This window comes from Etheostoma spectabile, chromosome 15, assembly GCF_008692095.1.
Source record: "Etheostoma spectabile isolate EspeVRDwgs_2016 chromosome 15, UIUC_Espe_1.0, whole genome shotgun sequence".
Lineage (NCBI taxonomy): Eukaryota > Metazoa > Chordata > Actinopteri > Perciformes > Percidae > Etheostoma > Etheostoma spectabile.
Window position 1 is genome coordinate 2,498,512 of NC_045747.1, and position 14,863 is coordinate 2,513,374.

The 14,863-nt window shown below is 42.7% G+C and overlaps 1 protein-coding gene across 11 annotated transcripts in view; it reads left to right on the top strand.

Moving 5' to 3' along the window:
- The window catches only part of ep300b (EP300 lysine acetyltransferase b), a 34,276-nt gene that overhangs the window by 6,442 nt on the left and 12,971 nt on the right, over nucleotides 1–14,863 (top strand). For 3 of the 11 annotated variants that reach the window (XM_032537238.1, XM_032537235.1, XM_032537237.1), the window contains exons 4-20: nucleotides 1,786–2,092; nucleotides 2,497–2,610; nucleotides 2,736–2,969; nucleotides 3,329–3,434; nucleotides 3,553–3,681; nucleotides 4,206–4,344; nucleotides 4,451–4,634; nucleotides 4,774–4,851; nucleotides 5,668–5,747; nucleotides 6,004–6,156; nucleotides 6,640–7,443; nucleotides 7,780–8,022; nucleotides 8,216–8,405; nucleotides 9,858–10,009; nucleotides 12,811–13,050; nucleotides 13,549–13,637; nucleotides 14,689–14,799. In XM_032537238.1, the coding sequence (XP_032393129.1) occupies nucleotides 1,786–2,092; nucleotides 2,497–2,610; nucleotides 2,736–2,969; nucleotides 3,329–3,434; nucleotides 3,553–3,681; nucleotides 4,206–4,344; nucleotides 4,451–4,634; nucleotides 4,774–4,851; nucleotides 5,668–5,747; nucleotides 6,004–6,156; nucleotides 6,640–7,443; nucleotides 7,780–8,022; nucleotides 8,216–8,405; nucleotides 9,858–10,009; nucleotides 12,811–13,050; nucleotides 13,549–13,637; nucleotides 14,689–14,799 (3,353 nt within the window). The remainder of the gene's footprint in view (nucleotides 1–1,785; nucleotides 2,093–2,496; nucleotides 2,611–2,735; nucleotides 2,970–3,328; nucleotides 3,435–3,552; nucleotides 3,682–4,205; nucleotides 4,345–4,450; nucleotides 4,635–4,773; nucleotides 4,852–5,667; nucleotides 5,748–6,003; nucleotides 6,157–6,639; nucleotides 7,444–7,779; nucleotides 8,023–8,215; nucleotides 8,406–9,857; nucleotides 10,010–12,810; nucleotides 13,051–13,548; nucleotides 13,638–14,688; nucleotides 14,800–14,863) is intronic. The other 8 variants (XM_032537228.1, XM_032537231.1, XM_032537232.1 and 5 more) reach the window with 8 other exon arrangements.

Here is a 14,863-nt window from a genome sequence, read left to right on the forward strand (position 1 = left end):
TACCACAGCAATGAAATACAGTATGCCCTATTGCACTCTCTCAGCACCAGTCAAACAGTAAAGTTGTGTATTTTAACTTAATTCTCTTAGATGGTCTAAAGTAGAGCATCGTTCCTTTTTTACTTCCTCATTGGAACCAGAACACAGTTTAACTTTTGGTGTAGCACATTATTGTCAGAACTGTGTCTCAAATGCATTTTGTGTAAGAGTCCTCCATTTTATTGTAGTTTTCCCACTTGAATGTCCAGTTCAGTTCCTGGTTAAAGGATAAGTCTGGCTACCTTCAGCCAAAAGCCCAAAACCAACAATGAATGGAGCCCGACAATATTTGTAACTTTTCATGTGTTGACAAGGTTGAAAACCCCACCCACTTCTCTCTCACACACACACACACACACACACACACACACACACAGTGATTGGCCATGTGTGTGCGGGTAAAAAAAACAGGTAGGATATGAACTTTTTGCTGAAGCTTTTTTAGCTTTTGAATTTGGGTGTGGCCGTTTTGCCTAAAGATCTGATCCGACGACAAGTCATTCAACCAAGTTTGTTTAGAGCATAACCCCGCCTTGAGGGCCACAGGTCACAAGACATAAACACTGCAGAAAAACCTTTTTTAAAATGGATTTTACCCGCACATTTTGGCATGGCACCCTGGCCTTATTGGAAGTCACTGTCCAGGTGAAATTGTTGCACCTAAGTATTCTTTATCTCCAACTGTATAATATTCTATCCTTCTCCGTGACTGTCATGTCCCCGCAAGATTAGCCTGGAAATCCAGACCAAATCCAAAAAGATTAAGATACTAAATTTATCTGCAAATTATTTTACAGATGTTGTAGACAAACTCCCTAGTTGTCTCAAAGGGGAATTAGCCCGGGCTGAGTCCTTAGGTGAATAGGAGTTTAATGAAGAAGCAGCTCAAATTACCATTATAATAATCTTCCCTACTTCAGAGAAATTAATCTGTTTTAAAGTAAGATTAACGAAAAGCCCCAGAACTTCCCTGTCAGATTGCAGTGATTCACTAAAGGTTATTGACCTCTCGGTACATTCACATACAGTTCACAGACTTGAACAAAGTGTCAAATCATATCCAACAGACTGAAGAGAAAATCTTAGTTGTACAGATCCTCGCAAAAATCATACTATAATCATTTATTTTTTAAATAGTAATATTTTTAAATGATGATTAAAAATTGTCTTTTTTTTCAAATCTTTAATATCCATTAGCCGTAACTGTACTCTTCCATTACTGGCTAGCATTACATTTTCTAATGCTTATTTGTCTGTAATTAAACACAAGCTTTTAGTTTAAAAAAAAAAAAGAACTGTCTTTTTCTGTTTTAAATTACATTATTGCTGAAACTGACTTCTTTCGTCATCATTCAGAGCATTTTGGAGTGTTTTAACTCAACTATTTTGAGGTATTAATTTACGAAAGACATGGCCTTTGCTGCATTAATAAAAACGTTTAACGTGGTCTTTTGACAGTTTACGCCTCATCTTTTTTTACAGTTAACACCTCATCTATCTACACATGGTCAGACTAGTAATTTTGAAGTTGGAAAAACTGCAATACATGCAACCGTGTTGGAATCCTTTTTTTCGTGATGCCGGACTATGAAGTTTTGGAAAGATTGATCATTGAATTGATGAGTTTGTCGCTGAGCTGTTACCAAATTGGTCATTGCAAGTGTTTCCATAACACCTGATTGTTGCAGTCTTGTAAATACTCGTAAAGCTCATCTAGGCTCTCTTTCTCTCTCCTTTTGTCTCAAGGCCTCTCAGCAGCAGCAGCAGCCCGGAGCAGTTGGTGGTGGATCTGTCAGCGGAGCAACGGCGGTGGGTGGCGCCCAGGTTGGGCTTAATGCCGCCGGGGCGGGTCCCGGCACAGCGCCGCCTACAGCAGACCCCGAGAAACGGAAGCTGATTCAACAGCAACTGGTCCTCTTGCTCCACGCGCACAAGTGCCAGCGGAGGGAGCAGGCCAACGGGGAAGTGCGGCAGTGCAACCTACCCCACTGCCGCACCATGAAGAACGTGCTCAACCACATGACTCATTGCCAGGCTGGCAAGTCCTGCCAGGGTGAGTCAGTTGAATTATGTTGATTGCTGGTTTTATTGTGTGTAGTTTTATATCATAAACAGCAGGCAGTGTTTAAAGTTGTAATGTATCTGCAATTCATTTGTTCTGTCTTCGTTTTGCTTGTTCTGGTATGTTTATATGCCACTTGGTTTACCTTTTGCATCATTATGAGTTATTCCCTTCTTAGCTGGCTCCTCTACTGTACTTTTTCCTTTCTTCATCTCCTTCTTCTATCTGGACGTTGTTTTATTGTACTGAATGACTCATACAATAACTTTCATAGACGCTGGCCTCTGTCCCCTTTGACTCCTGACAGTTTTCCCCTTTCATTTTTCATCTCCCTCCTTCTCTCTTTTCCTTCCCGTTCCTTAAACATATCTCCATTTCTGTCCGTTCTCCCGCAGTGGCACACTGTGCCTCATCCAGACAGATCATCTCTCATTGGAAGAATTGCACACGACATGACTGTCCTGTATGCCTGCCACTGAAAAATGCCGGAGACAAGAGGAATCAGCAGTGTGAGTGTTTCTGAGTGTTTCAGAGTGTTTCGGTTTGGGTGTGTGTACAAATACTTATCATCTCTTACCTCTTTCCCTCTCCTCCTCCCATCAATCCCCCCCCCCCCTTTTCGTTCTGTTGACAGCTCTTGTTAACAGTGCAGGAGTGGGTTTGGTGAGCGCTCTAGGGTCGGGGGTGCCTGGTGGACAGTCCAACACTCCAAACCTAAACCCTCCCAACCAGATTGACCCCAGTTCCATAGAGAGGGCTTACGCTGCACTAGGCCTCACTTACCAGGGCAACCAGATACTACAGCAAGCCAACATGCCAAACCAGGGACTGCAGGGGCAGCCTGGGATGAGGACTCTAAACACCATGGGTTAGTTTGTTTCCTGGACCAGACCAATTTGGAAGTCTGACCAACTGTAAAGTTTTGTGACCGCATCCTACACGGTTGGGCCGATATCACAGTGACATGATATGGCTTTAGACATATAAACACCTAACAAATACTCAAAACCGCCTCTGCTGTAGTTCCCGCAAGAGCAGATGTCTTCCTTACCGCATTTTGCATTGATGACATACATAGCAGACTCTCAAAACAAAACAATGCCTATAACGATAACTATACCAGATTCTTTGAGATTACAGCCATTTCATTGCACAAATATTGTTTATTTCCCAATTAAACGCATACCCTTCAAACTATATAACTACTACTCCTATAACTCTTTCCAGGTGGAAACTCTATGGGAGTGAATGGTGGAGTTGGGGTGCAATCCCCCAACCAGCAGTCCAGCCTACTGCCAAACGCCTTGTTGCATAGCAGCATGAATGCACAGAGGTAGGGCTACTTTCCAAGGATCTGCTGTCCTATAACTGTTTTTAAGAAAGACAAAATTAGTTCTTTATTTAATGAAGTCTCACACCATCCTTCACCTCTTGTTTCTCATTTTCCCCAGTTTGATGAATGATGGTGTGGGGAACTTGGGCTCGATGCCCACCGCAACTCCTCCTTCTGCTGCAGGCATGAGGAAGTCCTGGCATGAAGACATCACGCAGGACCTCCGCAACCACCTTGTCCACAAGCTGTGAGTCTGCTGTGTCTTGCAAGTGCCCCCAAGAAATCTCACTATGGCTGGGAGATAAAGAAATAAACTGATTTGAATATTGGATTAGATTGAACTTTGTTGTCATTGCACAAATTACAAGTACTGAGACAACAAGATCAATCTAAACAGACGTGCAAAAACAGTTATGTGAAGAGCCATGTGTGTGTGTATATATATGTATATACAGAATAAAATATATAATAGAATGTGGAATAAACAATAAGTGGTATGAATACATACGGTACATACAGTATGAGTTATATTAACAGCATGCAATGTGTGCAATAGTTACCGCAGGCAGTGCAGGTATAAGTACAATTATATGTAGTGCAGTTAGAATTATAATAAATGCTAATTGTGACAAAATATTTACAGAATTAACCTCTAGGTAAAGGTATGATATCAGATCAATCCAATATGTAGTGTAGACAGACAGTGGTATCAGACAATTTTAGGGTGCCTCTTTCCTTCCTCAAGTTAATTGTATCTGTGTGTCCTTCTTGTTTGTGCATGTGTGAGAGTAGTGTGCAGGCAATCTTCCCCACTCCTGATCCGGCGGCCCTGAAGGATCGGCGGATGGAAAATCTAGTGGCTTACGCTCGAAAGGTAGAGGGGGACATGTACGAGTCGGCCAATAGTAGGGTAAGAAATGACCATCAGTTTCCAGTTAAGGAATGAGGAAATAATAGTATTTATTTCATGCACTGTTGCGATGTTTTCTGTAACCTCCTCTCTCTCTCGTGACTAGGCGGAGTACTACCATCTGCTGGCGGAGAAGATCTACAAGATCCAAAAGGAGCTGGAGGAAAAAAGAAGGACACGACTCCAGAAGCAGGGCATGATGCCTGGCCAACCTGGCATAGCCTCCCCAGGCCTCCCGCAGGTGCCTCCCATCATGGGGCAGCCGCCCATGGCCCCTGGTCAACCCCCGAGTAAGTAGACAAACTGGTTTTTACCTCACTCACAAACTTCTATATGTACGCATACGCACATGACATCTCTGGTTTTACTGGTGTTCAGTGATCCTGAAGACGAGATCTATGATTCCTGTAACTCTTATCACCCTATCAGATGGTCCTCACGCTGATCCGTCCATGGTCCGACCAGCTGGACCCAATCAGATGGTCAACCGAATGCAGAACCCACCAGGTAATTGTCTCTCAGTGTAAATGACATTAATAGAAAGGCAGCCAGGTTTACAGAAAGGTATTTTAAATAATTGGGCAGGATCGAGGATTAATACAAATGAGAATTCTTAATAGTGTATCTGACTGCCTATGGGTTGCAGAAGAGTAGGCTTATAAGCAATCATAGTTAATAAGTGAGTAAATCTTTTTTCTCACTTTATTATGATTTCTGCTGCCACACCAATACAAATACAGAGGTGAATTGAACTTTGTTTGTAGGCTTTCACAGCTTTTATAAGGGTAGAAGTTAAGACAAGTGTTTGACAAAACTCAATCACAATGTTTAGGGTTAAAGTAAATCTCATCAGGTAAAACCCTGTCTGACTGGCTTTTTATTTGTCTAACGTTACTATATCCAGTTGCATTTTACAAAGTCACCTAACTTTACTTAAATCAAACATTTTCATTCTGCTGTGTTGAATTAAAAATGCTACCAAACTTTACTCCTTAGATGCTTTATTGTCGTGATTATCTGTTCAGCAGACTTGCTGGTTTTCTCCATTTTGAGTTGGCAAAGAGTATAATAGCCTAGTAAGTTTACTGATAAAGAAACAGGACATGCATTGGTCAGACTGACCCCTCACGGGAGTACAAAGTACATCCTGTTATGCTTGTACACTGAATTGTCACAAAATTGCTCTAGATCATTACCAATCAAATATTGCAGTATTTTTTTCCACCAACAAGTGTCAGCCCTAGCATGAACACACTAGGGGTGTTTGTGTTCTTCTTACCTCTGATTTTGACATACCTCATTTCTGTCCTCTTTGACTTCTAGGAATGAACCAGTTTGGTCAGATGGGGATGCCGTCGATGGGTCAGAGGTCTCCTCTTCCTCTGAATGCTCCAATGAACCAGGTTGGCATCACTGTCACCATCTCCAACACAGATTTATCTGATTTTTAGATTTACTTGTGATTTCATTAAATTCATTTAACCCCAAGTCATATGAATTTAATGAAATCACAGATAAATAATTTTCCAAAATTAATTCTTGGCCCTCCTAAAGGTTATGACAATGCTGTTTTTGATGCCTGCATCCTCTTTTGACATCTTTATATAACGGTTGGCTGAAATGTTGCCTTATTCAACACTTCACCTCTTTTGTTTCCAGATGGGTATGGGAGCAACGAGGATGGGTCAACCCAATGCTACACAGTTACAGAACCAGTACCTCCCTCCAGGCCAGTTTCCCGGGTCCAGTCCTGGACTTGGTTCTGGTCCTGTTGGCATGAACCAGCCAGGAGCACAGACTGCTGTGCCACAGGTAAGGGTTATGTGACAGAGTGTCAGTAGATTGTTACATAAAGATGACTTTGATTGTAAAGGGGAACCATTTTTTGCAAAAGCAGACAGAGACAAGAAAAAAATTCAAACATATCTGTAGTTGGCAGTTGGAAACTTGCTGAATGAATGCATATATTGGCATCATCTCTCAGAGCAGCTTTGTGGGAATTGATAGATAGTGATGAATACTGTATAAATAACTAATCTGTCTTCTGGCACTTAATTCGTGACCACTGTAAGAGATGATCACATTTCTTTATTGGCTCTATTTGGAAGATTTAAGACTAATCATTTCTGTTGTTGGCAATCTTCCCAATTTAACTAATTCATTTTATAGGATTCAAAGAGACTGGAAAAAATGTTTACCTGGTAAAACCCTTTGCTATAATGAGTCAGACCCATGTTGTTCATTGTTTGTCTTACACTCTGAAGATTTCTAACCTCCGTGTCCTCTCGTCTGTAGCAGAACCAGATGTCAACGCCACCTTCCCTCCCAGTCAGCAGCCCTGCAGCACAGTCTGCCTCTTCTGCTCCAGGATCCGCAGCCCCTGTAGGCTCCATGGGGTCTGGTGGTGCCAGTAGAGCTGGGCCTTTGCCCAACATGCCTCCATCCTCCGCCCCCACCCAGCCTAACTCATATCCTCACTGCCCTCCCGTCCGAACAAACTCCCCCTCACCGGCACGCAGCTTAACTCCTCAACCGCATCAAACACCCCCTACGTTACCTCGTTCTCAGACCCCACAGCCACAGACTCCCGGCACACCCCAGCTGCCCTCTCCACAGCACCCCCATCAACCGCAACACCAACAACATCAGCAGCAGCAGCAGCAGCAGCAGCAACAGCAGCAGCAACAGCAGCAGCAACAACAACAGCAGCAGCAACAGCAACAGCAGCAGCAACAACAACAGCAACAGCAGCAACAGCAACAACAACAGCAACAACAACAGCAGCAACAACAACAGCAGCAACAACAGCAGCAGCAGCAGCAACAACAGCAGCAGCAACAACAACATCAGCAACAACAGCAGCAACAACAACAACAACAACAGCATCAACAACAACTACAACAGCAACAGCATCAACAGCAACATCAACACGCTTCGCAACAGCAGCAGCCATCGGGGCAGGCGGTGAAATCGGAGAAGGCCAATCAGATTCCACAGCAGACTCTTGGGGGTGTGGCTTCCTCAGGCCCCCAAGCAGGTCAACCTTCTTCGGTGCCTACCCAGAATGCTCAAGTGCCATTGCAGCAGCCGCAGACCCCAGTGAGTAGATCGCACTGCTTTCACTGCTTTGTCCACTCGTGTTTGTTTCCCAACACAGACGAGTAGCTTGGGGTCCTTGATCCCCGTTACACTTGCATACATGTCTAGATGTTCTCTAACTTACTCTTACTTGCAGGAATTAAGAACAATGCATTTAAACTAAGCTGATTTGTAAGAAAACTCAAGGAAGCTTAGGTTTTAAAAATGAATGGATTGGCTTCAAACTACTTCACTTTCTTTTGACAAACTTTTTTCTTTCTTTCACAAAACAGTGGTTTTGAATGTGTTATTCTAACTTGCCATTTCTTAATCTCACAATCTGTCTTTTTGCTGCAGCTATCCATAAAGCCTTCTCTGACAGGTGATGGTCAGGTGTCCTCTCCCGCCTCAGTCAGCAGCAGTGCAGATCCCAACTCCCAGCTCACCCAGGTGGACGGCCCTGCTCCCAGCCAGGAAGATGTCAAAATGGAGGTTAAGAAGCAGGAGGAGGAGGACGACGAAGGGGCTGATACCGAAGGAGAGGGCAAGGGAAAGATGGGCAAGGGTCAGCATGACGTGAAGACAGAGGAGAAACCAGAGGTAAGAACGTCCACATCGACTTACTGACACTCTTATGGGGATGTCTGAAAATCCTGTAAAAGTCTTGAAATGTCTAAAAATGGTGTGATCTAGATTCAGGCCTTATGGCTTTGCCTATTTGAGGTTTTAAATGCCGATGTATAAGAATCAGATTGATAAGGAATTCCTTTGGACACTTGAATCTTCCTCTTAGGTAAAGAAAGAGAAGCCGTCAGGAGATGGGTGTAAAGGCGAGCCCATGGATACATCTTCATTCTCAGCGTCATCGTCGGTAGCAACAGGTGAAGACAAGAAGCCAGAGGTGAAGAAAGAGCCCGAAGAGGAGGGGTCAGGGTCAACAGCCAACAGCAGCTCTCCCGCCAGCGCTCAGAGCAAGAAGAAAAGTAAGTTTGGAACTTCACTCTGTCATTCATTTTACAGCTACCATCACCTGCACAGTAGTTTCGCATTGCCAAAGATATCTCCACAGCGCTGCGGAGTAAGGTCTGGCTCCTCCACACGTACATTGCAGGATTGGCGAAAAACCCTATCTGGATTGTTTGCATTCTTTAAAAAGATCACAATCGTCTTGGGTGGTGTTTAAGTCTTTGCTCAGCGATGCTGGCTCTGCAAAAATGGTCTCAGGAATCCGAATCAGAAATACTTTATTGATCCCCGAAGGGAAACTCTGGGTTGCAGTTTCACAAATAGTTATATATCAGAGTAGAAATATAAATAAATATAAGGAGTGTGGATATGTATGGTATTTACATAGTTAAAGGAATGTTATGATACAGTATTTACATAATTAACATAATTAAGGAGTTGCAATGGTGAATAATAATAATAATAATAGTAGCAGCAGTTGAGTATTGCACACATTTCAGGCCAGTGTTATTGCACAAAACCGATAATATTGTCCAGTTTCAACCCCTGTAAGTGTCTGTGTGGCAGACACTTAGAGGGGTTGAAACTTATAAAGTTTGATGGCCACAGGCAGGAATGACTTCCTGTGGTGCATTTTGGGAGAATGAGCCTATCACTGAAAGTACTCCTGTGATTGAGCAGCAAGCCATGAAGGGACTATATATAATATAAAATGAAGTTTACTGTTCACACAATACAGTAATATGAGCATTTCAAATTAGCTGGTGGTATATGCTTACACATAATTTGCTCTTACGAGTGTATCGCCCTGTTTGATGTTACTTTGTCCACAGCAATCCTGGCACATAGTTGGTCCCAAAACATCCCAGTTATTTAATAAAGGCTGTAGTGTTAAACATATTCTCTGTAAATCTTTTTAATCATTCCCCGAAAAACCAAGCAAGCCTTCCTTCTTGCACGCCTCTAATTTTCTTCAAAAGTTGTAGCTTGCTAGCTTGAAGGTTGTTGTTGTTGTTGTCAAAAGCAACAACTTAATATGTATAGACTTTCTAATGTGGGCTGTGGCGGTTGTTAAATGCTTTACATGATGCAGGCAGAGGAGAGACCTCTTTGCAACTTCTTCTTCCTTTCCCTTCCCTCTTTAAATCCATCACGGGGGCTCAGTGGTTAGCACTGTCGTCCTCGCCTCACAGCTAGTAGGCACTCCTGTTCGATCCCCAGTCCAGTTTCTTTGGTAAGGTTTCATTTTCTCCCCCACCAAAGTTAGTGCTCCTGCCAGTGTCCAGTGACCAAAGTTCAGCATAGGCACTGGCAAAAAAAGACGGGAGTTGGTCCCAAGGCGCTTGCAGCTGCCCACTGCTCCTATGTAGGCGGATAGGATGGGTTTTCTGTGAATGACAATAAAGGCACTTTTTCAACTTTTAAATCTCTTTTTGCTTGCTTGTTTTTCCTCCCTCCATCTTTCCCAGTCTTTAAGCCGGAGGAGCTGCGTCAGGCTCTAATGCCCACCCTGGAAGCTTTGTACCGGCAGGACCCTGAGTCCCTTCCCTTCCGTCAGCCGGTGGACCCCCAGTTACTGGGAATACCCGTACGTATTCGAACTAGTAACAAAACTAACCTGGTAAGGGACTGCACTGGCTGCCATTTTGCTTCAACTCCTCTGAAAACGTAGCTTTTTTTTTTTTTGTTTTCCTTTTTCATCTTCAATATCTTTTTCTCCTTTTTATCATAGTTGTCATATTTTCTGAATTTATGTTAGATCTGCTTCCAGTTTCTTTAATCTTTTAGTTTATTTTTCTCCCATAGCATGTCTGAAGTTAAGAAAATGAGATTTAAGTGTGTATGTACCTGTGTGTTGTGTTTGTGAGTGTGCTCTCTTTTTTTTTTTAAACTTCTTGCCATTTGTAAATCTAAGCAATGACTTATGAACATTTGCCTTTACTTTGATGGAACTGTAGTGAAAGTCAAAAAGTAAACAATACATGTAAATCAGATATACATTTTTAAAGTTATTACAGAATGTCATTGAAATTTAGGTTTCTGTGTTGATAGCTGTTGATGTCATTTTAATTGATTTGATTAGTGATTTGACCACCCCCCCTTAAATATAATAACCAAAAAAAAGTTACAATATTACATGACCTAAGCATTCATCAGAGTAGTATGCTTAATTAACAAATAGCTGTTTGTCTTTCATAGCACTCCAAACACAATAATGGAGACATGCCATCACTATTTTAATGAGCTAAGTCCCAAGGCAGGACATAATTTGCTTCAAGCTCCAACAACAGTTCATGAGCCAATTGCTTTCATTTATCATTTTAATTTGTTTGACTTTTGACATCAAGTTTTAGGTTTTAATTTGAATCATGATTTTTGTAGTTTTCATCCCAGTGTTCCATTGCTAGCTTTCTAGTTCAGTTCCTCACCAGTAGTAGTGTGTCGTGTTCAAGTTGGCGATGTGTAGAGGTGGGACAATACCTCCTTATCTTCATTGCATCCAAATCAGGGGGGAAAGAATACTTGATTCAGTGTAAGACTCCGTATGTACTTACATACAGGTAAAAATCGTTGTTGTATTGAAAACCGAGTGACAGTGTCCGTCCTCCCGCTGCCTCATGCAATATAAAGTTTGTTTAGTATAAATGCCATTTTTAGAGCCGTGATGAGAGAGCACCAGGCTTTTGGCTCACCTCTCTACAGGAGCCTTGACAAGTGATGCAACTTTTCCACTGTTGTGTAATTATATAACGCCATTTTCAGATAAACATTCAACGACTTGTTGAAAATGTAAGTTACTCACAAACGGTAGGATTTCTAAACACTGCAGTGTCGTGATATACATTTGGCTGTAGGCTGACATTTTAATATGCATCACTTGTTTGTTCATGTGAGTGGTCCCATTCAGACACGAGGGTCTGTTTCCTAACTGTTGTTGCCATGGTGACATCGAGATGGACCCTGCTCTCACACGTCCCCAAATTTGTTGATTTTGTTGGTTAAATCTCCAAAGCTTTTCTTTTTCTCGCCCTCGACGCTTCTTCTTTCTCAAATAGTGTTTTAAACTAAGATACACATTTATTGATCCCCAGCAGGGGAGTTCTGTTGTTGCAGCAGGACAACAGAAACATAGATAAATACTGATAAGTATAGAAAGTAACAGCTATAAATTATAAAAAGGAACTAAAATAGAAAGTAATTTAAGAAAAAGAATAACCTTTTAAAGAGCTTTTGGAGACCGATGACATGATCATGAATTAGTGATGCTGTATGTTGTATAACCCAGCAGTACATAGAATATCAATAAATCATATAGTATAGGATAAAACTATATTTAACAAGACTATATCAATAGTATCATCAGGTATATAATAAGTTCAGCAGAGAAAAAATGGAAGAGGTGAGTCTTCTGTGTGGAGAAATGATTCACACTGCTGTTGTACAGCCTGATAGAAGCTGGTACAAAGGAGCGCCTGGACCTCTCAGTTTTACACTTAGGTGTGATGATCCACGGGCTGAATGAGCTTATGTATGCAGTTTATTATATATTAGCAGATAGATAGATAGATAGATAGATAGATAGATAGATAGATGAATTAGTTTAAGAAGAAGCGGAGGGAAAAAGAAAAACAACTTGGAGACTCATCCGTCCGCCTTACATTTGCCTCCTCCAGCACTGTTGGCTTTAACTCTGTCATCATATTGCCACTCATGCTGCTGGCGTTGTTAATGCCAACCACTTTGTTGCCAAAAACAGTAAATCTCTATCTGCCTGTTGCTGTTGCCACTGCTGTTCTTCTTGGTTTTGCACCCTCATTGCTTTCTGGGCCTGAAAAGCTTTGTTTGCTTTCAGACTTCAGCAGAGAAACATTCCCTTCAGCTGTTGGACAGTTTTTTTAGCACTGTGTGGCACAATTAGCTACTTTCTCAGACAAATTGAGATATACCGATTTTCACAATGCTTTGCTTCAGTTGCAATAGGATGTGTAAAATGCAGTCTCATCTGTAGCTCTTTATTTAAAAAATGTTGAGCGGCGGAGGATCGGACAGACTTGTGGCGGTCGCCTGGTCCCTGTTTGCGGCACAGATAAAGACTTGACTTTTGAATGTAGGGTGCAAAGCAGAGAGCTGTAGGGCAGAAGTTGTCATGTTTCTCTGTTTGCACACGAACCTTCTTTTCTGCAGCGCTCAACAACCTTGTCCCCCTGCACCCTCTTCTCTCCCTACTCTGGTCCCGCCTGGTCGACTTGGAAACCTTCACCACACCTCACCTGATGACCCCAACAATGATGATGGTGATACTCTTCTTCCCCATCTCTCTCACCCTGGTCCCTCGGACTCCCAAACCTTCCCACTATCTCACCCTTCTCAACTTTACCTCGACCTGCGACTCTATTCCGGATGGCGCCCCTCCGTAATCAGGACTACTTTGACATTGTGAAGAACCCCATGGATCTGTCGACCATCAAGCGGAAACTGGACACGGGACAGTACCAAGAGCCTTGGCAGTACGTCGAGGATATCTGGCTGATGTTCAACAATGCCTGGCTGTACAACCGCAAGACGTCCCGCGTCTACAAGTACTGCTCCAAGCTGGCTGAGGTGTTTGAGTCTGAGATCGATCCCGTCATGCAGGGCCTGGGATACTGTTGTGGGAGGAAGGTGAGTGTGTGTTTTTGTTTTTATAAACTCATGTGGTCCCAGAGGAGGAATAGTTTCTCTAGTGTGGACATTTTGCTTTTATTTTAATACATTTTTGGTCAGGATTGGGTTTTAAAGAAATAGTTTTGTAGTGACATTTGGGGGAATATGCATGTTCGCTTTCTGGCCAAGCATCTGGCTGTAGTCTAATATGTAACAGACACTTGTAGAGGGGTATTGATCTCATCTACATAACAAATATAAAGTATTTCCCAAAATATCGGAACTATTATAAGAGGTTAGATTAGGGTAAGGTTTAGGCTATGTGTGACCACATTGAGTCACACTAGTCATACTAACATGCAACGTGTGTTTTGAGCTATGAGTTTGTTGTTGTGTTGAGTGTGTTGTTGTGGTTCAAAGTACTGTATGCTTGTGTGAGGAGTGTATTTATGAGATGCATCTTCCACAGATAACAGGTCTACAAACTACTTCTTTTTTGTCTCTTTATTGTTGCAGTATGAGTTTTCCCCCCAAACTCTATGCTGCTATGGAAAACAGTTATGCACCATCCAACGTGACGCTGCTTATTTTAGCTACCAGAACAGGTAAGGGCTTTCGATACATTGGAACACACACAGATAGGCTTCAGAATGTATTATCGGCATTTAGACATTTTGCTGTGAAAACGCAGCCAAGGAGATCAGCTTACAGTATGTGTCTTGTTGTATTTTGCACATTGATTATATTTTCTACATGCAATCAGTGCAATCACAGATGAGTTTTAATTTGGCTTCCAATGGTTACAATGGCAACATTTTCCATCTTCATAGTTCGTTTTTAATTTTCATTATGTGGTCATTCATAAAGTGGGCTCCTGTCTTCAGTAGTTCATTTGTTGCACCATTGTTTCACACTGAGTAAATTTACATGCAAAGCACACGACGGCTTGTGTTGTCTGATACACTCGCGTAAATAAATAGAGGAAGGGGGGGGGGGTCCATTCTCACCACCAGAAGAAAGGTTCCCACTTTTTAAATGAACTAAAAGGATGATGGGTCTCTTGTTGCTTTGCCATTTATTTTTTTCTTCATCCACCCTATCATGTTCAGAGACTCGTATCCTCACCCCCCTCCTTCACAGCTCCTAGTGGTCTCTCATGTTGCTGTAATGTTGTTGTTGTTTACCACTGGACGTCTGACGCTAATCTTTGCTTTGCCTTGGCTCTCTGTCCTCTGTTGGTTGTTGTTCACATCCTGTCCGTCCCACCCTCTCCCTCTCTGTCCCCTCTATTGTCCTCGTCTGACCTGTAACGATTTATTTCACGCTTTTTTAAATATTCATTTTGACTTCCCTTCCCCATCTCCGTCCCCCCCTTTCCCTTCTCCCCTTCTCTCCCTCCTTTTAACGCTTGTGATGTCTGCATTGGCCTGTTTTGGTGTGACCAATCATCCACTCCAAAATTTATGCGCAAAATCAAAACACCCGCCCACACAAAAACCCTGCATCACGATTGGCTGCTTCCTCCTGGCGACGACCTACCTTGCCCTCTGCCTCCTCCTGTGTGTGCGCCCCCTGGCCTGTCCTGCCCTGCTCTGATTGGCGGCTGCTTCTTCGTGCCCTCTCTGTGATTGGCTGTGCTGATGACGAACGGTGTAGTTCACCAAAATATGGGCTTCTTGCTGACAGGTACCACTTCTGTGAGAAGTGTTTCAACGAAATCCAGGGCGAGAGTATTTCCTTGGGGGACGACCCCTTGCAGCCTCAGACGTGAGTACCATCAAAATCCTGCCTTCCTCTCACACACAGCAGACAACAGCTCCCCCCCCCCCCC